The 26083-nt window shown below is 38.1% G+C and overlaps 1 protein-coding gene across 1 annotated transcript in view; it reads left to right on the forward strand.

Moving 5' to 3' along the window:
* PLXDC2 (plexin domain containing 2) overlaps nt 1-26083 on the forward strand; it is a 283574-nt gene that overhangs the window by 134287 nt on the left and 123204 nt on the right. Inside the window, exons 3-4 of the mRNA XM_052803968.1 lie at nt 13143-13289; nt 18128-18197. Of these exons, the coding sequence (XP_052659928.1) occupies nt 13143-13289; nt 18128-18197 (217 nt within the window). The remainder of the gene's footprint in view (nt 1-13142; nt 13290-18127; nt 18198-26083) is intronic.

Here is a 26083-nt window from a genome sequence, read left to right on the forward strand (position 1 = left end):
AATTTAGCATGCTGATGATAATGAATTTTATAGCAAGGAAGGAGACAGGATTCAGAATTTAATGGAATCTGCCTTTGAATTTTCTTGTGATAATATTTTACATTTCCACATCCCTCCTCATCTCCAGGTTCCTAAAGCACATTACAATTATTCCAGAATCGCTGAACTCATAACTGAAAAGAGCTATGAGCAGTATCAACAACAGACCTTGTACTTCCTTTCTGAATTAATTATTTCAGTCATACATGCCTCAGCCCTTGCTTGCAGAAGTTCACTGAAAAGTAGATTCAGCTAATGAAAGCTGAATATTAGTGTGGCTGTGAAGGCTGGGAAGGTCTCTCTTTTCCAGTCACTTCCCTTCTGACCCTTTTCACCACGTTCACCTGGAGTGTCCTCATGAGGGAGAGTTGTATCGAATGGATCATGCAAAAAGCAGAGGATGATATTCATTTCAACCCATGCAAAACAAACAGCCCTAGCTCATTTAACAGCATGCAGCAAATTGTGCATGGCTGGTTGGAGCAGGGAGTGAGGGTGAATACATTACTGAGTTGTTACTGCAGAGGAATTTGGGTAGGTAAGTAGAAAGTTGTTACATTACGCCATGTAATTCCAGTTTGGATAACAGCAATCCTTAGGGATAGATTTTCAAAGCTGTAGGAATTCTGCTGACATTGATGGATTACTCCATGCCACTCCGAAAATCTTTCATGGTTTTTGTAATATGGGAGAGTCAATTATCTGTTATCCCAAAACAGTAACAACTTGGCATGTAAGCAGATGGGTACATCATTTCCGATTTGGTCAGATACTTCCTTTGTGTAAATTTAGTAATTATAACGTGAAAGCTTTCAGCATTTGTCAAGAAGTCAATGGCCTGTCTTCATTGTGATTGTGTGAGTTATATAGGCTTTTCAAAGAGAATAATAAATGGGGCCAAAACTCAAAATTCATATCAAGAGGGGGATCAGAGTTAAGAAAGTTCCATTTGTAAAATGTGCATTTGTCCTTCCAAAAATGCCAGCTACATGCTGTCAACTGCTGAAGAAAATGCTGATGAAATGCTTTTAATAGCTATAGTACTTCATACATAGAACAGAAATTAATAAGTAATGAAAATAACAGATCTTTTTGTTTTCTTTCTTCTCTAACTCTGGTATGCATTCATGTGTAGCATGTCTAGCTTTTCACAGACCATCAGTAATAAAACAGTGTATTTATTTCTAGAACACAAAATTGGCAATGGAGATTTTGGAGAGTCTGCAACAAATTGCAGTGTGAATAACAAGGAGAAAAAAAGAAAAAGAACAGCAAACTTTCACATGTTCACCAGACTTTTTAGCGGCACAACATTTAACAGAGGTAGAGAGATGTGGCAGCATTACTGGAGGTTTGCTTCATGCATGTGTATCAAGCTGCATAACTTTTCACAAATTCCTATTAAAATTTTTAAATAAATGAAAGCATCACTCTCTTAGAGTATTCTTTCTGTAGCCTTAGCAACAAAAGTAGGAAAGGGGAGAAATTGCAGATGGAAATCCTATCTGTCTGATCTCATACAGGTGGAGCAGTAAAATGTCATGAGGGATAAAATGCCATGATCTCTTGGAGGTATTTGCCTTTTGCTCCAGTACAGACAGCAAAACAAACAGCTCTCTCAGGTTCTTCCTACCTCAGGTGAAGTGTGGATGCCTCTTTCCTGGTGTATGAGAGAAAAGTGCCTTCCAGTGCTAGAACAGGCATAATCTGGCTCTAAAGTGCTACTGCTGTGGAATGGGCTAACAATGTGGCTTCCACATGTCAGCAGCCTGGTGGGTGCTCATTTGGGGAGTATAACTGACTGGCTGGCACAGTGGTTTATAGCAAGTTTGGTGAGGATGTTTGGAACATCTTCCTTCCATAGTTATAAGCAAGTGCACCAAATGTCCCTATTTGTCTAGAAAACAAAACTCGAATTCTTACAGATGTACAATTGATGACTACGTAGTTGAATGAAACAGCATCTTATTTCTGAGAATTTTCATTCTGTTGAAAAAGTAATTCATATGCTATACAGCTGGACTACAGTTACATTAATGTGAGAAAAGGGTTTAAGTTTTTAAATTTTTTTCAATAAAAATGTAAATAGAATATTTAATGCTATCATTCAGTCATAACAGTGCATAAAATGTCGATTTTCTTATATTATTATTATCTTCATGACATGTCAGGCATATTACTCCTTCACTTTTGGAAATCAAGGTAATTTCTTAAATACACTGCAGAGATCTTGTATCTTATATAAACATTAAATTAAGGGTAGTACCCGTGTATACTGCTCTAATAATATATATGAATTTATATTAAATACTAGGCTGCTGTGATTGCTATGAAAGGCTGGAGTCTGTATGAGTGGTTTTCTTTTTTAGTTGTAGTCAATATTGAAATTGAAGGTGAAATTCAGCTCCTTAATTTGGATACTTAAGTATAGGTGCATGTGGTGTAGATGACACATGTGCAAGCTCTTGTATGTGAGTTAAAGTATCCTATCATAGATGGTGGAAATTTAAGGTGAAATTCAGTTGCCTAACTATAGGTGTCTGGTATCATTTTAGGCACTGTGGTTATGCTGAATGGTCTGTTGCTCCTTCTGTAGGATAGTGGTCTACTGTAGGTCCTGGATCATATCTGCAAGTCTCTAATGGCCCTGGGTTCCTCCTGTACTTAGGCAATGACATGTCATCCATGGTCAGCACAGGCAGCGCAGTCAAGGTGGGTATTCAGTTTGCTCTAAAGCGGACCTGAAAGCTTGCTGAGCTGGCATACCTTCATTGACAGCATTTACTAGGTCTGTGGTTCTGATAATGAGCGCTTAGAAACCCAGCTCTTATGCACACAGCCACACTGAAGTGTCTAACCTGCAAACTGAATGCCACCCGACTCAGCTACCTATTTATCAAAATCTGAAGTGAAAGGGCCAAGATTGTTTTTTTTTTTTTCCAGATATACCAACAACATATTATATCAAGCAAAATAAAAATGGCATATTTCTGGTCAGCATCAAAATGCTGAGATTCCTCCTTCCGCCCCCACCCCCCCCTCAAAAAAAAAAAAAATTATTTGGAACACAAGTAAAATCTTATGTCTTCATCTTTGATGGGCTTTCAGTGCTTAGGAGATGATATACACATTTGCCATCACTTTTTTTGCTTGAAATTATGAAAAGACCCTTCAAGTCAAAAGTAATTCTGTAATGCCTTGTCTTTTATCTTCTACTATCCTGTGTTTAGCTGAAAACAAAAAAAAAGAAATACAAGTTTACAAAACTCTTCCACTTGGAATCACTCTACTCTTAAAGAGCAACATAGATTGGGAAATTATACACGAGAAAAAATAACATCTATCAAAAAGAAAATCATGTGTTAGTATAATTTTGAAATATTTGAGAATATTGGATCAACTGGATGCTGGGTTAACTTGAAGACAGTAGTGCTTTTCAGAGACAGCAGAGGAAGGATATTATTTAGCACCTTGATCTTGTCTGAGCAATTACAAAGTGCTCAGAGTATCCTTCCTGAAAAGAGCTAGAGTGCAGATCCTGCAGAAAGCTTGATTGGAGCCTGATGTTATGCAAAGGGAGTGACTTGGAAGTGCCTGTCTAGCCAACATGTACCTCATCAAGCATCTCAGTTAAATACGATGTCTTGCAGTGGTGGCACTTATATTAGAGGGCTCTCAAGGGATTTATTTATTTTTTTGAGCGTGACTGCAGGATCAGATAAAGAAGCATTTCTGTGACAAGTCCTTAGGAAATGTGGCTGGTAAGAACAGTTTGTTAAAATTGTACATAGTGTTCTCTTCGATATTCTTGTATAGAATATCCCGACTGAACTCCTGTTACAGATGTGTTCAGAAAAATACATGAACAAAGCAAAATGCATACTTTTTCCAAAGCAAAGAGCAAACTTTCCAAAGAGCAGTAGAAATCGGGGCTACAGCTTAACCGCTTTAATTATCACTATCTTGATCTTTAAGACATGAATGTTAATTTTGAAATTTTGCATATTGATTGTGGATTTCAGCCAATCTTATGTTTTAGTAACTAAAGATTCAAGTGTGTTGTGAGAGCTAAACTAGAAAGTGCTATGGTTAAATGGACTACCAGTTTTGTCTGCAATCTGTTTAAACCGAGTGTTCTCCAGAGAAGCCATGGGGATGCAGCTGGTCCTTTGATGCCCAGGCTCTGTGATGAGCATGCTGCTGTCTGGCTATATGCTGAACAGCACACAGCCGAACTGAACAGCACAGCTTTGGCAAAGAGTGGTGCTGAGGTGAATATATGACACCTTCAAAAGCTTCAAATTAGACTTTATCCCTACAGGTAAAAAGCTACTGCATTAATAAACTCATGTATCTCCCCGTATCAACTTAGTATCCTTACAACTGATTGTCCTATGATTTCAGCTGTGAGCTCTGATGGATCCCTGAGACACAGTATTAACTGCTCAGGAATTGCAGCACACACCAGTGAGTGTGGAGGCAGCTTCTGCACTGTCCTACATAAAGCCCTGATCAACTAGAAACTATACCTGCTAATATTAACTTAATTCTCCAGCTCTGTAACACTTTTCATCCTGATTTAGATTTGCCATTTTCACTCTTCCTGTGAGGCCTTGGGGCAGCTGGCTCTTGGTTGCTCTGTTTTCTTCTTGTCCCTTCCAATAGAGAAGGGATAAAGAATTGGAAGCAAGGATGACTTACCCATCCAGTTTCTGAATATGTACCGGGGGAAGAAATAAGCCACAGAGAGTTTAAAATTGCTCTAATACCTGGATTAAAATAAAAGAGGAGGGGGGGATAATATTAAACTGAACTTATTATGTACCTGAGGGGGAGAAAAAAGTTGCAGGAGTATGCCTGTATGTCAAAGTATATACACTCAGAAATACATTGTTGCTTATATTCCACACAGGAAGTGAATCTTTAAAAGACTAAAATACTAAATCTTTAAAAGCTAACTTGACAAAGATGTAATTATTTATGGCATTATCTGGAGTCATGAGCCCCTAAGAATGGGGCTGGTAACAGGCATGGGCTCATAACCACTGATGCTCTGTAGTCTAGGCCTGGCAGTTAAGTTTTTTATGTTTACAAACAGTCTTTTTTACAATTTCAATTTTATGAACACTTTAGTCATTTATAAATATCTAAAAATGAGAAAATAAACTCTGTAACATGTTTCATAATTACACCAAAATCAAATTGCTGCTAGGTGTTTTCATGATCATTTTATTGCAGTGGTTCCTATTATTTTCTTTTGGTGGAGAGGATGCTACAGAGCAGTTAATAAAGGCTTATTTTGAGAATGTCATTTCTTAAACTCCTGCTCCAGCAAATCACGAACAAAGCTGCATAATAAATATTTCCCTACTGTAATTGGTTTTTGAGTGACTTGGTGATTTGGCTTTTTTCTTCTCTTAAGTAAGGCATTGCAGAGACTTTTGGTCTTTTTGAAGCTTGTCTCTTATGACAAGACAGTCCAAGGGGCTTTATAAGACCACTGTAATGACCCTAAATAGGCTGACAGTTTTATAGCAGTCCCCAAGAAGGAAGCTTCCTTTCAAAAGTGGCTGAATATCATGAAAAAGGCAGTGGGTCCACACTGACTTTTCACAAAGCCAGAAAGACTAAACAGCTTTTTGGATTGATAACAGCTTTATGGCATCCTTCTCTGCCAGACTGTCTGTCAGCGTGGGTGACTGTCCATTATAGGTGCTGTCAGGTGCTCAGAAAAGTGCGGTTTGAAAACCTGGGAGCTGAAGATGTAGAGCTGTGTAAAGCCTTGCATGTACATAGGGTGATAGCTGTGAGCTAAATGCTTTTGTTTCATCCCAGTTGATGACATCGTTTAGTGGTTACAATAACAATCTCCAGATGTAAATCTGTGAGATTCTGGGCAAAGTGAGTTCCATACTAGCCCTAGTGAAAACCTGAGTTTGAGGACTCCTGCACACACACACACACCAGGCTTTCAGTTCTCTGCAGAGCACTCATGAGGCCTGTTCTAGGAGAATATAGTGTGAGATGAAGTTCTTAATCCCACTGCATGCAGACAGAGGATTTCCTCTTTTGTTTGGTTGGGTTACCCTCATTCATTAGACATGGTATTAGCTGTTCAAAATGGATTTTGCTAAGGCTTGTGTAATCAACAGTGATGTTTGCAGGCTGTCTTCAGGTTCTGCTGACTGTTGATGTGGAATATGTATGCTATGCCTATGTGTATATATATATATATATTTCCTAAGTTCTTCCCGCGTCAGATATTAAAAAAAGACCAAAAAAACCCCCAAAAGAACAGATTGTAGCTTTGTCGTGAAAGCAGAGGGGCAGTTCTGTAAATTCTATGTTTCCTCAGTAAAGATTCCTACAGAACAAATGCTTTTGTTAAGAAGTTGAACAGCAGAGAGTTTATCCTTGATGCAAAGTGTTTATGAAATCGGTACTTCTGAGCATCAGAGAACCACTCATAACAATGGAGCTTCCTAAGTAGCAGCCACTATATATATCCTCTGCAAGACTTTCATGTGGTAGTTCGCGTGTAGCTTATCTACTGAAATTAGAGCTTTCACATTTTGAGTGGCCAGTTCAAATTAAGCACTCCTCAGGGTTCTTTGGTTATCTGATCCTATAAAACTGTGAAGGTGCATCATAACATTTCTATGTTATGATTATAATTACGGTACTCTGTGTTAAAATGCAGTTATATGGCAGCAGCATGCAAAGTGTCTCTCTCCCAGTTTCCTCTGGCCTTATCTTCCCATTAGGACCCCATCTCAGGATGGATGGTCTTTTCTCATACTGTCTCATCTCCTCTGCTAATGGGTCTTAGACTGGGGATATTCTCCATGTATACTTGCCACCCACCCCTGTCTCAGTCAGTGCCCACCTAAAGAAAAGGTAAATAAATAAGGAAATTCAATTGCAAAACCATACACACATGCTTCCTCTGCCCTGGTAACACAGAGTGTGACCATGCATCTCTCTCGCCCCTTCCCAGTGCTCAAACATGGCTGGAAGAGGCTGCAATGCAGAGCTAGCTCACGTCCTACACGAGTTGTCATTTCTGTTCTCCCTTCCTGTGCTGTTTTCAGCTGGTGGGTACTAATATTGTTCAGAAATCTAAGAGCAATTTTCTAACAAAAATCTGAAACAATTCAGAAGTCAATTTTAGCTGTACTTTACTGACAGGATAGGCAGAGATACAGTAAGAGAGTAACAAGCATTACGTGAGATTAGGTTAGAGTGCAAATAGTTTTGAGGAAGCTGGTTTTGTTGTATGCATGCAGAGCCATCTTGTTGCTGGGTTATTTTAATAGAAAGGGTGTTCTTTTTTTCTTCTGCAAAAATGAATTACCAGAACTGCTTTTCTTCGTTAGGGAAATACGTTTAATTGCTGGTTCATTTCCTTCTTCTAAATTTCCCAGTAAGTATTTTATTATTATCTTTGTTTTCTCCCTGAAAAGCAGTCTATTTTTAAATATATAATTGCCTGTTTTCTCCTTCCAGTGTTTCCATTTTATTCTACAAATGCAGCTTTTAGAAAGCATAATTGTCTGATTAATTTCATAGGCTATTCCTTTATAAATGCTCATATTATATTCAGAGTTAAAGATGACTTTCTGAATTTAATATTTGGTGATGAATTTCCTCAGCACTAATTTTTGGGGCAAACACCAGCAGCACTTTCAGTTAATTTAAAAATAGGCATAGTCCGTGATTTTAGCAATATTTGGACAATTCATTAATGCATTTTGTTAAAAATCAGATACCAAACCTTCCTTTTACTGTGATAAAATTAGGCACCTATAAAGTTTAACTCCATATCCTTGATGGCTTCAGAGTTTGTTCATTGTGATGTCATCTCAATGCAATTCTGAAAATGCAATTTCAATAAATAGAATATTTGAAGGGACAACAGTTATCAAATTTAATGCAGTCTAATTGTCTTTTATTGCAGCTGGCAATAACTCATGACAATCACAGATATTTGAAGATAAGGAGCCTTGGATGATTGACTGACTGATTGCCATGTCACAAACAGTCTCACAGGACTGGGAGAAGGCAACCAAAACTTAAGCTACCAAAAATGTAATTGTTGTCTGGCTGGCTGATCTATAATGATTTGTCTTGTAAATGTTTTTCTCTTTTTCAACCACAGACAAACTAGGAGTCTTTTCTACAGCATACTATTGTGCAACAGCAGAGGTCATTCCTGGATGCCAGTTGCTTTTTCTCTGGTTGAAGTTACTAGGTTTTTTCAGTTACAGCCTTGCAGATATAGGTATATAGAGAGAGATAGATATGGCAAAACTTTTTGTTCAGTAATGTCTATGGTTTGGATGTAATTGGATCCAGTATTTAAAAGCAAAATATTCATGCAGTTGGATTCAACAGAGGCTCTTATTCTTAACCTAAATCTTGTTTGATAATATCCTCTGTCTCTTAGAGATTTACAGTACCTTTCAATTTCTGTTAAAGAAAAAATGTGACAGGAAGAGAATTAAGCCTGAAAAGTCCCATGTTTACATACGTGATTGCATCGTCCTTGAATTGTGATGTCTTATTTCATTGAGAGGGAACTTCATCATTTCATGTCTGTTTTGGTACAATTTTCATGTACATCTTTGGCCAGAATCCCAGTTAGTAATTTGAAAGCCTTTCAGAGGTATAAGGTAGTTGTTACTTTTAAACATCACACATAGTTACTTTATACTATCTTGATTGCAACAGTTTACCTCACACATTTGAAGCCTTAATCTCTTAAGGGACACCAGTTATTGAGAAAACTGGTATGTGGTGTTTGGACTGTATTTGGGAGTATCTGTATATGGAATGTATGGAATAGATGTTCAGTCACTGAATTTGACAAATACTGAACACCAAGAATTTAAAGAAGGCTTAATCTTCACTTGTGCTGAGCTTTCATGAATAGCGCATGCCCTCAGCTTTCCTGAGAACATTCAGTTTTGTAGTTGCAGAAATATGGGAACATATTCAAGGTGTCATCAGACAATATCCCTCGTGAAAACTGTTAGAAATTAATTTTCTTTACAATCTAAAATAAGATGGCAACTCAGCATCGAGGATTGCCCAAGGTTAAAAATACCCAAAAGAGAAGAGTTATGAGAGAGGGTCTAAGGAATATTCCCTATATCCTTACAAAGGTTTCCAACAGTAATCCTCATAGCTGGTGCAAAAAATCTCTGGGAAAATCCTTTTCTTAAAAGCTGTATTTCTCAATAAAAGAGAGGTGCTTCCCACTTCATATATATGCAGTATTTGGACAGAACTGTACATCTAGAGAAGCAATAGGAAGTAATGCTCATATCCCCAAAATACCTGGAAAACAAAGAAAAAAGAAGTATCTTGAAGTATTAATGGGTACGTTCTCTGATTGCTCTGCATGTTCTTTCATTCGGTAACATGCTTTTACGTCATTAAAAGATACTGAAAGGTTTGTTTCTCTTCATACTTGTATTTATATATAATTCTACCTATCTGCAGAACTCAACATCTGTGTCACATAAATATTAAAATTATTTTCTTAGTTCAGAAGTTTACATGCAAATTCAGCATAATATCTGAAGCATTTTCCCATCTTCTTATGCATATAGTACCTATAGGGGATGGAGCGCATTATGAAGCAGGTGCCATCAACCAAAGCCCATAAACAGGTCTGTCAGAATGAAAACTCATAGGTATCTATTGGTACCAATAAAGTGTTTCTCTACAGCTGGGAAATTTATGGAAGACTCTTAACAATTTCATTTCCACGGTACTGCACATTAAAAACTATGAAGGAGATGACTTGAAATACAAGCATGGATCCTAACCTTACTAAGAGCTCCTGAGCTGCTCAGGCCAACTTTAGTAGTCAGCTGTGTGTTCCTTTCTGTAGTACTATAGTAAATTTACAGAGAGGATTAAAAAAAATTAGGATGCGAGAGAGAAATATTTAATGGTACATTCATAAAATACATCCACATGAAGGTTACGAAGCTGTTCCAGTGAGTGAGAGGAATTCTGTTTTCCTTCTGTCATCCAAGTGGAAGTGAATTTGTTTCCTTCCACAACTATCTAAGGTTATTTAACTTGAATTAAAACAATAAATGAGACTTTTTTTACACAAAATTTGGTAGTAGTTTATATGTGAGTAATTCCTCACACACTGACAACATTGTTCAGCTGAAGGCTGTAATTTAAGTGTTTGATTTACAAGATATATGACGAGTCTGGTTTAAGCATGGATCACGATACCATTTAAAGCATTCTTACAGAACAACCAACTAGGCTCAGTGTTAGAGCCTTCTAGTTGTGGAGGTAAGGGCTTAGCTACTGGTAGTTAACTGGAGTAGCTTTATGTCGTGGTTTAACCCCAGCCAGCAACTAAACACCATGCAGCCGCTCACTCACTCCCCCCCCACCCAGTGGGATGGGGGAGAAAATCTGGAAAAGAAGCAAAACCCGTGGGTTGAAATAAGAACAGTTTAATAGAACAGAAAAGAAGAAGCTAATAATGATAATGATAACACTAATAAAATGACAACAGCAATAATGAAAGGATTGGAATGTACAAATGATGCGCAGTGCAATTGCTCACCACCCGCTGACCGACACCCAGCCAGTCCCCCGAGCGGCGAATCCCTGCCCCCACTTCCCCGTTCCTATACTGGATGGGGCGTCACATGGTATGGAATACCCCGTTGGCCAGTTTGGGTCAGGTGCCCTGGCTGTGTCCTGTGCCAACTTCTTGTGCCCCTCCAGCTTTCTCGCTGGCTGGGCATGAGAAGCTGAAAAATCCTTGACTTGAGACTAAACACTACTGAGCAACAACTGAAGACATCAGTGTTATCAACATTCTTCGCATACTGAACTCAAAACATAGCACTGTACCAGCTACTAGGAAGACAGTTAACTCTATCCCAGCTGAAACCAGGACACTTTATTAGTTATGAAAAACTGGAAATGCAAAAACTCTGTGCAGTTTTAGCTATAGTTTAAACATTGCATATTTATCTGAAAAAAGCTATTTGGGTAATTATTTCTTCTTCTTCTTTTTCTCTCGGGGCTCTTTCCTTGAAACTTTGTGATGCCTTAAGTGTAACTTTTAATTTCTATTGACATTCCGTCAGAATGATAAATTAGACTAGGAAAATACATCTTTGTTGTCAAAACCTTCTAATGTACTGTACCTCCCTTGTATACGTGACAGTAATAACTGTTTCTGTTGACCATTAAAGTAGAAAATAATTTGGCAAGGTAGCTGGCTTTTGTCATCTTCCTGACAGTAAAGTTTTAATTACGTTTGCTTGTGTGACTAACCTAGAGCTGCTGAAGTTGTTCGAAGTTGCTACAAAAGTGCAGCTGAGATTTACTGGGCAAGTACATCCTGGCATATAAAGTACAGCAGAAGATACAGAAAACATCGAGGAGAAAATAACCTGATTATATCTGCAATGGTGTATATCAGTAATGGTGTTAATGTAGGATGAAATCTAGCTGAAACAAGATTTATGGTCAACATATTTAACCTAGAACATGAACAGTTTCATCTAGAATATAAGCCCTTGCCAAGTATATCTTCAGCTCAGGACCACGTCAATAGGAATGGGTTGTATGTTCTGGGAGGGGGTGTCAGGTCTGCGTGGCAGCACAGTGTGATGTGAGGGTAGTCCCACACTGCTTGCTGGGTGTAGGAGGTGCTGCAGGAGAGGAAATTCTCCATCTCTGGGGGTAGTGCTAAATTCTAAGTCAGCCTCTTCCATTTTCTATGCTACTGTTTATTTTCTAAGTTTATTCCAGTTTTAAAACACTATCGTTCAGGCTTTGTTTATTTTGCTTTGGCGCTGAGAAGAAGGAAGGGAAGAAGAAACTGAGAAATACCAGGATGTACTACTTCTACAGTATTACTTGTAGCTATTCAGCAGAAAGCTGGCAATGCTGTCGATTTAAATATTGTAGGGTTACAACAGCTTGGGAGGAATTGAGGAAGACTGGGAATCTGGGATGTGTTTCATCTCTCACCTTGGACCATGTACTTTTTTTTTTTTTTTTTTCCTTTCACTGTCTTAGATATCTTTTAGGAAGGTACAGACCATCATAGCTACTGACCTTGACAGAAATTTTGGAATTTCCTATACTTAGGTTTTTAAACATTTACCAAATTTTGCCTAATAAGTTTCAAAATTTTACTTTTGTTACTGTGCTAAATGTATATGATTTCAAGTGTAAACTGATTGCAGTGAGGTTGGGTGGCATACAGAGTATTTTGAGTGTTGGAGTCTTAGCTTTGTCACTGAAAGAAGCATACATTGCGAAGACTTCAACTGTCTTCTGAACCATGCACTTGATCATGGAACTGGATATCTGCAAGCTGCAGGATTTGATGGACCACTAGCACTATCTCCCATGGCACATGTAGGGTTCATGTATTTTACCTCTGAATTTGCTGCGACATGAGCATGACAGCAGCTACTGTCATTTTAAAGACCGTGAGAACTAGGAAGATTTCGTCTACAAATACATATGTATTTGTCTGTCTCTGAGTGGCAAATGTACAGTAAAACAATCTTTTGGAGATTTAAAATGAAATGGCATTGTAAGACTATAGCTATTAGGAATTTTTTGGATGTTCTTATAAAGGGTATTCTAGTAAATTATGTTTAAAAATGTTAATTTTTTTTTTTTTAACGTGTTAGCTGTGAGTACTGCTTATCGCTTTGTTAGAGCGTGGTTGTTGTTACAGAAACTTACTGGCCATTTTGTCTTGAAAGCCATCAAATATTTTGCCGTAGATTTCACTGATGTGGTTACAGGAACTGTATGATTTGGATTTGGGTATAGTGAACATTATAATCATAATATAAGATGATTGCATGAGGTAACTGTTTGCCTTGCCAACTGCTTGTGGTTAGGAGCAGAGCTGTCTTTTGCAACACATTTGCAATTTGTACTTTTTTCTTCATTGTTGACTTGCAGTATAGTCTTTGCTGCTGCTCCCAGGAGCAACAGGAATCACTATATCAAGAGTGAGTTTTTATATAAAACTAAGGTGCATCTTCCATTCTAATCTGTATTTGCTGTGGGTTTTTTCCCCCTTTCAGGAGGATACAGATCATAATTATTATACTTCAAGGACGTACGGCCCATATGATTCTACCAGCCGGGATTTGTGGGTCAATATAGACCAAATGGAGAAAGACAAAGTAAAGATTCATGGGATCCTTTCCAATACCCATCGGCAAGCAGCAGTAAGTTGTTATACATTTTTCTTCTTTGGCATGGGTATTTTTCACCAGTGACCAACACAGCAGTATTACAAAGTATTGTGACTACTGTTCACAGAGCTTTATCTTTGAATTTTAGTTAAGCTGTGAAAGTCTGCACAGTGTTGCTATCAAATGATTCCAAGTTGCCTTTTTGCACCTGCTATAACAGTCCTTCAGAGACACCTTCACAGATATATTTAAAACTCACCTCTGTTCTTCAGGATCGCAAACTATCAAACAATAAATTAATTGTGTTGCTGAAGTCAGAGGGAATTTTACCATTGATTTCAATAGTTACAGAACTGGGTTCAGGACTAAGTTGCTGAAGTTTAAGTCTCCCATGGAGTGTATCTGTGTTTGCACTTCCATTTTGTATGAGGTGTCACACTTATTTTTTCTTTTGGGACAACTGATAAAACTCATGAGAATGTCATATAGTAACAGAAGTGATAGATGTGATCACAATTCCAGGATATCAACAAATAAATATCACAGAGTGTAAATAACAGTCTTATTTAACTTATTGTAATTATGCTGCCTGGTAAAAGGAAGTGAAATTGAATGCTGCGTGATTTACAGATTGTATTCTCAGGTTTCACCTGTGGCTGGAAACTGCATACATACAAGGGCCAATATTAGCACAAATTGAATACAGAAAATTGCATCGGAATTGTGGTTCTTGAGGTTCTTGTTTCATCCATTTGCCAACTTAACTCCAACAAAAAGTCCTTGGGTTTTGCCTGTTTAAAAACAATATCCAGTTAATGCCTTATTTATAAGTTGTACAGTTTTTAAAGATACAGATGTGTTTAGCAGTTTTAAAGCTGAGAGAAAATCCAAGTTTAATTCAGCTTTTCTCTCATTTTATCTGTTATCTCCCCGGTACCAGCCAGGTGACTGGCTCAGAGGAATGTAAGAGGCAGCAAGAAGAAATACGGTGGTATTTAGCTCAGAATACAAAAAACAGAGTGGGGTGATAAATCCACTACATGTGACTAACAGAGGGCCCAATACATAAAATATATTCCTCATAGCCAAAAACACTGTAAGGAGCCATGGATAATGCAAATGCAGAGGGTTCAGGCAGTTATATATCTTTGGGGTACATTTAATAAAACACTGTATCAGCTATTTTCTTAAGACAATTTGTTTCTAACGAGGAAAAAACCTCAAGGGTACCTAAAAGTGAAAACCTGTATTGTCTGCCTTGCCTTCTCCATCTGGGATTCTGGTGCTCTGTGTTGAGGGAGAGAATGGAAACATGCAAAAAAAATGTAATAAAAGAATTAAAAATACCTATATAAGGTAAAACATCTTTCCCTAATAAAAGTAATTTATGAGGCTTGGGACCTAAACATTAGTGAAATTCTTCTGAGAAATTTTAACCTGTTGTTTAATGATTAGTGAAGATGACACCCTTCCATACCTTTGTTCTAAGCATTTTTGTTTCCAGCTGGATCCCTGAGATTATACACCTAAAAATGTCAATTCCAAGGGGGATATTTTGTTTAAGTTATTGACCTAGATGTTTAAAATGAAACACTGCTTTTGATCTGGGTGTGGGATCAGTGTGGATGACCATTCAGCACAGCAGATGGGAGCTTGGCAGCATGAGGTCTTCAACTGTTTCTCCCCAAAACCAAGTGGTTTAAGACTTTTCTGCTGAATGTCAAGTGCCCACTCTGCCTCTCTGTCAGCTCTAGCAGAGCTCCCGGTTTAGCACACTGATATCCCTCTTTTCATATGTACCCAAATATCTTGGACTGTGAACTCGAGTGACTGCAGCCGTCTCTACATACTGTTTTAAAGACCTCTTTTTCAGAGATTTATATCCCTCTTGAAGGATGAAAAAGTACCAGTGAGTCATCATATAAGGCATTATATTTTATTTATGTGTCTATAGTTGATTTCTTGTATGTGTACAAGCAAACAACACCCATGTGTACTATACAACGAAGTTATTTAAGAGATGTGTTCTCTGTAACTGTATAACAACTGTAGAGTCATATATTCTGAGCAGAGCATACATAACTAAGCAGCAATCTCTTCCCTTCTCTTCCATAGAGATAAATTTTGCCATTACTCTTTAAAAGGGCATTTTGCACATCTTTCTGTGACTTGGTGATTTACATGCTGATAATTTCTAAAGATTATTCTCCAACTTGACAGTAGAACAAGGAGCTAAATTAGTATATGCTAAGTATTAATGATTTTTCCAATAATGTCTCAATTTGTGTGTTTTGCTTCATTTGGAAGTATGTAATCCTAAGAGTTTCCAGAAGCTGCCAGTTGGTTTTGCTTCTACAGGGAAAGTAATAATAAAGAGAGGATCCATGAGATTGTTTGACTCTATAAAGAGCATAGTCGTTGTTTGTGGAAAGTAACACACAAATATTAATGGAACAAATAAAACATCTAACACTATAGGATTTATATCACTAGTAGTGATTTTTTTTTCAATATATTGCCACCATCATCTTAACTGTATAATAAAATTTTAGGTGTGGCATGGATGCTCAATGTGTTTAGATTAGGTATCTTAACAGTTGATTACTCAAACACTGAACTAGATGCAGGATCACCTCATGCTTGAAACTCAGTTTGCTTTCCTGTCAGTCCATTCTATCATCTATGCACAGAGAAAACATTTTCATGCCAGTGGGTTGAAAATTCTGATATCCTTTCTGAAAAATGAGGTATGCTTTCTAGTAGCAAAAGTAAAAACACATTTATTTCTAGTAGCTGTTACAATATTACACTTTAAAACATTCCTTAAATCTTGTTGGCTCTTTATTACAGTATTATGCTAAACAATTGTCTATATTAAACATTTTTACATTGTCAGAATTTAAGGCATCATTTTTTGATTGAAGTCAATGGGAGATTTATATCTGGCTTGAGTGGGCATAGGATCAAGTCTTTATTGTAAACATCTTTATACTAATTTTTATATTATAGCAATTTAGAAGACTGTTAAGGGGGCACATTTTTCTTTTAAAGCAGCCTAATGATTATTGTGTTATTCAGAAAGTTAATGCTAATAGGTAAAATGGACAATAGTGTATAAAGGAAAGAGGGAGTGTTTGGTCAGAAAATTAATGTTTTTAATAGAGTTCTTGGAAGTGATGTTTCGTAGAGCAAGGACAAAATTTAAATGGGGTGCATACATAAACATAGCATACACCTCAGCAGTGAAAATTTTAGGACATGGTAAAAAATCATTTGTTTAAGTTAATTCATGAGCTGTCTTTTGCATATGCCATTTTGATTAGAAATGTTCAGTTGTATATCCATATTTATGTATACACAGAAAAGGTCATTAGAATGTACTCAGTCCAATTAACACAATGCAAATGGATTTTGCATTCTAATTAAAAACATACCAAAAAAGCGCTAATAAATCCTCTCAAAATTCTGTCTTCCACTTAAGTGGAAAGCAAATCTAATTTAAAGTTACTGTAAATCTTCAGCTGTTAATTTCATGCTAAATAATTCTTTAAACATTTCTGGTGGATTTAAATATAATCCTTCCCGAGAGAAGAAATATTCAGATATAATGTGAAAATAATAACCCAGGATAGAAATAAAGGTAGGGAAAATAAAGACAAAATGCGCTTTCCCCACTCTCCCTTTTTCCTTTTTTTTTTTTTTTTTTTTTTTAGATATATAGACTGTTGCCCTTTCTTAAGTGGAGACATCAAAGGTTAAGGTTGAGGACAGTCACCAACAGCCCATCTTCACACCAGTTTTTACTGTAGTAACTCCTCCTAAATAACAAATAATAATGGGCTGTATACACAGTTCCTGTTTGGGCTTTGGGCCCTTATGGAAGTGATGTGTTTTTTATGGGATATTACATTTAAACAGTGAAAAGACCTTACTGGGATTTCAGCACTCCTTTCTGTCACGACTACCGATTTGTTCAGAATTTAGCCAGGTAGCACACCAGGTGATAATTATGGGTGGCCACAATAATCGGTGACCTTTGGGAAAGGAGTGGAATAGATGGGAAAGGAGAGAGCCATAGGTGGAGAGGGAAAATGAGTTTGAATTTGAAAGGTGCTTTATGGTGAGCTTAGGTGAGGAGAAGAGTCTGTTCTCCAAATCACAATTCTCTGCTGTGGATTCAGCTGATAGAGGATAGTCACCTGTAGGTTGACAGGGGAAAAAAAAGATTTTTCTTCCTTTTTTTCTTTTGCAATAAGTACCTTGAGTAGAGTTTGTTAATACTTCTGTTGAATATTTCTTTATAAATCATTTCAGCTCCTAGTTAACAGTATAAAGAGGTGTGAAAACTGGTGCCATGTGGGTTTGACAGAGGAATTGCCTTCTAGTGATCACCCTTCATCAGATAAGGACCCAGGTAGCAGCAGGATGTCATGGAGAGGACTTGAATCTGAAGAGGCGTGTGGCAGAGGAGGAAACCACCTGTAGCTGAGGGAGTGGGCATCCTGTAAAGCTTAGATATTGCTAAGGCCTTAAATATTTATGGCTCCTCTTAAGAGGTTCAAGCAACATATTTTTAAGGAAAAACTCTACAAATATTTATTAATCTTATTCTTATGAGTGGGTTATAATGTCTGCTGGTATATTTTAGTTTCTGACTTCTTCAGTTATGAAGATCCACTGCTTTTAGGTGTTTAAGTGCTACACAAAATTGTTTCCAGTTACCTATTGGCAATTCCAAATTAAGAATAGCAAGGCTCCAGTGAAAAATAAAAAGCAATGAAACAGATGTTTGAAGTGGAGGACAGTTCATTTCATTTTCTCTTACCTTTCTGCACAATATCAATTTTATTTTCTGGTGTTGTTCCTTTCAGAGAGTGAATCTGTCCTTCGATTTTCCATTTTATGGCCATTTTCTACGTGAAATTACTGTGGCAACTGGGGGTAAGTGGCTTTCTAACCATTTACTTTGAGTAATATGAGAAGAGTTTCTTGCAGCTATTTAAAAATACCTTTTTCCCCTTGTATATGTCAAAAGGTAAACTGCAGCATTTATTTAGGAAATTTTCCTTTCCACAAGAAGAAAATTACAAAATATCGATATGATGAAAAACCTCCAGCTGCTCAAGTTGAACTGTTATAAAACCCTCTCAGTGTAAGCCTTTATAGCATTAATCATTTTCTGTTTAGGTATTTCCCCCAGAAATCTTGTGTGTGTGTCTGGAGCAGCTGCACTTGTAGAGATAGTGCTGAAGCCAAAACAAGGACAGAAACTTGGGGTTTGCCTGCATGAGGGCAGAGGATTTACTATCCAAAGATAAGAAGTGCTGCTAGGAGTATGTAACTTGTCACCTGTAAGGCAAACCCAATGCAGTGCATTGCCTTGGTGTGATACGGTGTCTGCAAGAGTACCATTGTGTTCCTCTCCTCCTTCTGTGGAGTAAGATGGGAGGTATGGCACAGCTGGAGCTCCTGGTCTTGTAGCTCTGGGCACCACTGATGGCTCATGGTTAGGGTTCTCCCTCCCACTGCTGCTGGCTGCTGCTTGCACTGAGCTCCTACACTAGGAACAGCAATTGGACCATTCTGCTCCCCTCCTGCTCCCCCTCCTTGAAAGACAAAGAGGACACCAGAAGAAAATGAAATTATATGGAAGACAAGAAACGAGAAAAAGGAGGAGGAGGAGTAATGGTCAAAAAATTGAAAACAGGGAGGTAGAGGGCAGCATCACAGAGAGCACTGGCTGGTGGTGCTCTGCCTAGATGTGTTACAGGACAAGCAGACAGAAATAGAGGCCGCTATCACCAGGACCAATCCTACCCTGTCCCTGGTCAAGGTTTCTTCTTCTCATGCTATGGGTGGCGAGCTGGCCAGCATCAAGGGATGCCCATGTCCCACTGGAGCTCTGAATGGGGACGGTATGACTAAAAGATTAGGGAAGAATTGCAGTCAGTGTCCAACAAGACTAGGAGCTGGAACGGAGGCTTCTGTCATGCTCTGTGTTGGGATCTCCATTTTGCTACCAAAACAGAAGAATACAAGAGATGGACAGAGGTGAATAAAGGCTGATATTAAAAGGTTGATTTCCAGTCAGAATGATAAAAAAGGATGCACAATTATGGGGTGACTTCAGTACTAGGGTTTTCTCTTCTTGATCAGCAATGACATTTTCATGCTGATTTGGATCAGATAAGCCATGAACTACTGATTGGGATTTTGAGACTTGTCTGATTTCCATTTGCTTTTAGTTTCATTTTGGTACTTGATCATTGATGCTTAGCTCTGTACTCTCTTATTAGAGGAGCTGCATTTGATGGGGTGCCAAAATCAGGTGCATGATCTGTGTAGCATGAAAGAATGGGGTGGGATGGATCCTGCACACCTAAAACAGCAGCAGTGGGGTGTCGTGGTTTAACCCCAGCCAGCAACTAAGCACCGGGCAGCCACTCACTCACTCCACCCCCACCCAGTGGGATAGGGAGAAAATCAGGAAAAGAAGCAAAACCCGTGGGTTGAGATAAGAACCGTTTAATAGAACAGAAAAGAAGAAACTAATAATGATAATGATAACACTAATAAAATGACAACAGCAATAATGAAAGGATTGGAATGTACAAATGATGTGCAGTGCAATTGCTCACCACCCGCCGACCGACACCCAGCCAGTCCCCCTAGCGGCGATTCCCCGCCCCCACTCCCCCCAGTTCCTATACTGGATGGGGCGTCACATGGTATGGAATACCCCGTTGGCCACTTTGGGTCAGGTGCCCTGGCTGTGTCCTGTGCCAACTTCTTGTGCCCCTCCAGCTTTCTTGCTGGCTGGGCATGAGAAGCTGAAAAATCCTTGACTTGAGACTAAACACTACTGAGCAACAACTGAAAACATCAGTGTTATCAGCATTCTTCACATACTGAACTCAAAACATAGCACTGTACCAGCTACTAGGAAGACAATCCACTCTATCCCAGCTGAAACCAGGATGTGGGGACAGTGTTCATTCTGTAAATGTCCCCCTATTCTTACTGCTGAACTTAATTCCTTAAAACTTCACAAAGATCTCTCTTTCTCCAAGTAATTCTTGTGTGGTCACTCTGCTGGGCCTTCACTTTTAATGGAAGCCCTGAATTTTACCACTGCTGTCACTAATATACTACTGTCATCAGTTTCCCCCATCTGTCCCCAAGGACTTGGGAGTAAAGTTAAGCTCCCAAGGAGAGCTGTGTAGCAGTAATTTGAGGGAAACATTTTTTTCTTCTGGTGTAGAGCATTTGGGGAATTCGGGTGTTTGGGGGTTTGTTTTTTGAAAAAAAAAACACTTGTAAACATATAAGAATAGCTACAGCTCTGCAGCACTCTTTTCTCTTGCTATTAATGGAACACTGAATGATAATTCTGCTTTTCCTTTTGCTCCAGTTCTACTAAATAAAATAATATTGCTGTGAATAGATCTATGGATATTGTCAAGCTAAATAGGACTTCAACACCAGTCCTTTTACTATAGGCCACTGACACTAGCACAAAGATATTCTGTCTTTCATGTGACACATCCATGATTTTCAGCCTCAAAGTTAAGCATGGAAAAGTAAGATCTATTCAGTAATCTCTTTAAAAATATTATCTTGATAAAGCTCAGTAACTGAAAGTCATCCTGTCAATCCAGGACAGGATGCAACCCTTTCTACAACTTTAAGCTTCCTAAAACCATTTAGCAGGAAAAGAAAGATCTATTTCTTGCAAACAAAATTTGCAAATTTTGTTACCATAAGTCATTGGTGGTGCTGTGTGGATTATAGCCTAGCAATAAAGGATGAAGAAAGTTTCCAAGTGCTTTTTGTACTGTATGGTCTACTATTTCTTAGTAACCAAGAATTTACAACGGTATTACTATTATTAGAGATCTGGAACACCTCCAGAGGTTATTCTGAGATCAAAAGAATGACAGAGTTAATGTGTACAGAAGTCCTACATGACAGATGTCCACTTCCTGGAGAGCAGGATATGATTAATTATGCTAATGATGACACTACAAACTGTTTTTACCTCCAAACCATAAATTAAATAACCTTGTTAAAAGGAAAGTTGAGGACAATGGCACATTAAATCCCTGTCACAATAAAAACGTCTACCCAAATGGTTTCTGCCATTCTTCATGGAGGGTGCATTGTGGCATAGTAGGGTTTCCAAATTAGTTAAGATGACTTTGAAATTGCTGCAATGTTAAACTCAACTTTTTTTTTTTTTTTTTCTCTTTAACTAGTATTTATTTCCTCTTCTGAATGGTTTTGATGAGCTGATTGTGTTTAAAGAAAGGAAGAGCAGGGAGTGAAAATAACTAGTTTGAGGGCTTTATTCACTGGTGTCCTTAGCTTGTATTTGACAAGGCTATTTAATTCATAACTATAAGGTAAGGCAGCTTATAGTATTATTAACATAATTGGCAATTTGTGGTTCTTTGGGATATGGGCATCTATCTGCGCACATTCCTATAGAGAGCATTTTTAAAGCAACCTCTGGAGAGCTCTCAAAGCTTTAATAATAGTAGATAACACAAGAAGAAGCTGAGTTTTGTTTTTTGTGAAGCTTTCTAAAGTTTGTGCTCTACAGGCCACAACTGTGGTTATTTCTATAATAAACCACTTGTGAGTTAGTGAGTCATGTTGCGAATGTCAGGGAGCTAAGCTCGTGAAGTCTGTTTGTTGCCGGTCACTAATACACGTAACAGAGCTCAGTTGCTGTGGAGGTGGGAAAACCTTCTCTGTGCTACAGCTCTCCAGGCAGTAACACAGCCCTTCTCATGGGAGTCCTAGAAACTCTGTGGCCCCACATCATACTTAACATGCAGCAAAGCTTCATACTTGGTTGTATTAATTTTCCATGCTCATGGTAGTAAGTCCCTCTTGTTTATTCTCTGTCGCTTATTTTTTTGTTTATCCCTCTATACCTTCTAGTGCAGCTTTGTATCAGATACTGTAAATTAGTAAGGAATTTCTTTTTCCTTCTATGGCATCTCTCATTGACATTGCATTTCTGTATAGTATTGCTGTGCCTGTAGCAGTGTGAAAGAGGAGGGTGGTAGCTATCCCAGATTATTATGGGTTTTCATTAAACCTTATATTTGTTGCCTGGGATTAATAAAGGTTTTAATTTTCACTTTTGGAATTTTTTCTGATGGTTTGAATGATCATAAGGGATCTTAAAGCAGTTTCAGTCTCTGTCCTTTCCATGGAATAACTAAATAGTATTGTATATAGCCTGTAAATCAAGAACATGTAATAGTACCAACATCCTTAGGAACATAAAACATATTTGATTTTCACATTTAACTGTAGATATTTGGAAGCAGCAAGGGAAACAGCAGATAAAAAAATAGTTCTGTATTATCTTATACTAGCAAAACAATATTGTGGTCATGGAACTTTTCTCTAAAATTATGGTCTCAAGGAAATAGTTAAGCAGTTGTTTACAAGACAATACCTTAGGTCTGTCAGATTTTATTGGACAGTGCAGAGAACCTGGCATGGGTACACTTCTGGTATTTTATTGGGGAATCCTTCAAGGTATCTTCAAGTCTTTCTCTTTTTTTTTTTTTTTTTTTTACATGTATTTTGTTTGAAGACTTTTTGAAGGTAACTTTTTTCTGTATTTCAATAGCAGTCATATTTTTATAGGTAGTTTAATATGTAAATCTTGCAAGGTGACTTGAGAGGCAGATCTTGAATTGACACAAGTTTCCACTATTTTGATGTAGTAGTTTGTGCTGTTGCCTTTTGAACTAGGATGAATTCAGCAACGTTCTTGCTGGTACATCTTTGATTATAACTTCATCATCCTCACGCTGATTTTAATGAGCCTATGCAGTCTTCCTGAATTTAGCCCGGGGAAGTCAAGATTGAGGTATTTTTTTATTTAGAGTTGATTGATGAAATAATATATTATTTTTCTATCATATCTATGTTAAAAAAATCTTTTAATTTTTTCCTAATTTTTCCCTAAAATCTTCAAGAAAATTTAGTTATTACTATCCATATTGGAGTTATCTTTCCCATATTGTGTGCCTATAATGACAGCTGCTGTAGTTAGCCTTGAGTACACTGATAGAGTTTTCAGAGTTAATGACACCATCTAAACGTGGCTAAGAGCCCCCACTGTATGAAAACTTAATTGCTTTTGAGGTTGGTATCTTGGGCAACTCAAGTATATAATCTATTACTAACATTTTGGGGGAATTTAGCAGATAGGGGACAGGTAAAGAAGGGTAGTACAAAACCCCAAGCCTGTTAATGCTCTAAAGGTATATCTGGTTATCAGGTTACCGCATGGGGCTGACAACACAGAAATTTTTGAGGATTTGTGCAAAATGTGGCTCCACTAGGCATCCTAGGTGAACAGAATTGAAGTCAGGAGCCAAAAACTTCTTGCTCAACCCATGCTAGACTTGCACTCAGATTGTAGGCTTCCTGGGTGGAAGTCTGAGTTAGGTTTTTACAGAGATTATTGCTGTCCTGGCTCTTGCTCCAGCCCGTTTTGTAGAGATAGTGGTGACAACAGAATATGAGAAACTCCATCCCTGTAGGCACTGGTAAGGCACATGGAGGCCCAGAAATATTTCACAGGCTTTGTGAAGGAAACTGCAGTAGGAAGCTATGTTGTGGAAACCAGGAGTGTGTCACACCAGCGTGAGCCCCAATATAAGGAACAAACCAGAGCCGAGCCCTTTGTCCTTCCAGCCACCATCGCTTTGTTTGCCGCAGTCCCAGTCTGTCTGACCCCACTTAGGTTGTGAACTCCACAACAGCCATGCTGCCTCACACTGAATATCTGTTCACTGGGGCTAAGATGACATTTCTTCTATCCTCTGTACTCTCGTGGTTTTGTCTGTAGCAGGAAGCATGCAATAGTGGAAATTGCAGCAAATACATAGAAAAGGTATTTAGAATACGACCAAAGTATTTGTACAGGTGAAAATAAAGCAAAAGTCTTCCTCAAATAGACATGTAAAAACTTGGGGTTAATTTGGGGCTAATTGCTACTAGAGACACCTGTAAGTACATAGTGGCACTAACTTCCTTTATTTGACAGTTTATTTACTTCTTTGCCTTTTTTTTTTTTCTTTCCTGGCAGAACAACATCTGGAAGCTCCAAAACAGCTTAAATGATCTTGCTGGTCAATATGACCTTTGATTTAGCCAGTCTTTCAGGAATCGTTGTTAAAAAGAAAACCATGTGTGCATCACCTAAAAATGTAACAGTTTTCTGATAAGTAACTATCAGCTTGGGTTCTGTTGTGGGTTTTGTTTAGGTTTTTCAAAGCCCGTTTCTGTTAGATTTTCTCTACACCTAGTGAACATTTCTAGACCAATCCAGAAAATTCTGTCATGACTAGAATTTTCTGACATTGAGGTTGTTTGCTTTGAGCCATGTTTTATTCCTGAAGCCAGTAACTGCTTTGCAAAACAGAAGTCAATGCAAGTATTAACATGCTGATTATGACTGTACACTTAGATGTTCCACTAGCAAATACATTTCAATTAATTATGATATCATTAATGAAATGAAATTTTCAGAATTGAAAGAAACTGTTACTCCTTGAACATCAGTCCCAAAAATGTAGAAGTAATTACTTTCAGCAAACTAAAAATGGAAATTATGTCTATGAACTAAATCCTGAAGTCTCTGGTTAATTTTTCACTCAGTCTTAACTCAGGCAAGTAACTACCAATTTCCAAGTTCAAAGGGAGAAAATAAGGTCTGAATCTAGGAGAGAAAGAGATGAAGGGCAGTGGAGGGTTGAAGCTTAATTTGCTCTGGGACATGAACATGTAGACCCTAACTAGAAGGACTGTACCAGTATGAGAGGATGCTGACTATTGGGGGACAGGATGAGTGAGAGGAAGGGGTTCCCTGTTGGAGTTGCAGTGGTGTATTAAGGAGCCAGGAGCCCTGTGAGGTAAATGAGATGAAAGAAGTTTATACACTGAAAAGGAAGAGTATACCTGGATGTCGTTTCAATTGACAGGGAGCACTGGATTGTAGCAAGGGGATGGTATTATCCTGGAAAAGCTAGAGGGAAGAAAAACTGCAGGAGAAATGGATGGAGGGAGAAATCAAGCTGGAGGTCACTACTATGAGGATAAGTAATAGCCATTTAATAGGTGGGCAATTTCAGTAGTAGCTCCCAGTGGTGAACCTGTTGTACTGGTGTTGAGGAGCACAGATGAGTGGCACAAGAGAGAAAAACAGGTGTGAATGAAAAGATGAAACTTCAATGTTACACCTCTTTGGTGCTCTCTATGCTCTATCATTCAGGTTATTATGTAGGAAATGAGTGCATTTCTGCAGGTGTGTGAAACTGGAAACAAGAATGCTGTAGAAATGACAGAATAATACAAAGAAGTAATTGTGGCAGGCTTCCATGTGGAAAAATGTGAAAATCAGCATGCTTAATACTAGGTAAGCTACACTAGGAAAACCACAGAATTGTAGGGGGATAGATTATAAATGGAACAAGGTAACAGCAACCACCTGGTGACCTGTAGTAAGCAAAGACCACTATCTACTCCAGCAACCTGAACATGTCAGTAACTGCCTGGATATCCCATGAAAAATTCAATTTGAAAGACACACCTTTATAAACATAACTTATAAAATGTATGCTATGAAGAAGTAAGAAGTAAAAAGTAACAGAGAAACAAGAGATTAGTATTTGGTGAAGGAAAGCAAAAGGGGACTGAGTGACATGGTTATTGCTTGGTGAAAGCTTAGCTAATTCACGATGGGTTGATCACTGGTAGTGCTGAAGAGACACTGTGCAATAAAAGTGCAGAGAGTC

The sequence above is a fragment of the Harpia harpyja genome, chromosome 1 (assembly GCF_026419915.1).
Source record: "Harpia harpyja isolate bHarHar1 chromosome 1, bHarHar1 primary haplotype, whole genome shotgun sequence".
Taxonomy (NCBI): domain Eukaryota; kingdom Metazoa; phylum Chordata; class Aves; order Accipitriformes; family Accipitridae; genus Harpia; species Harpia harpyja.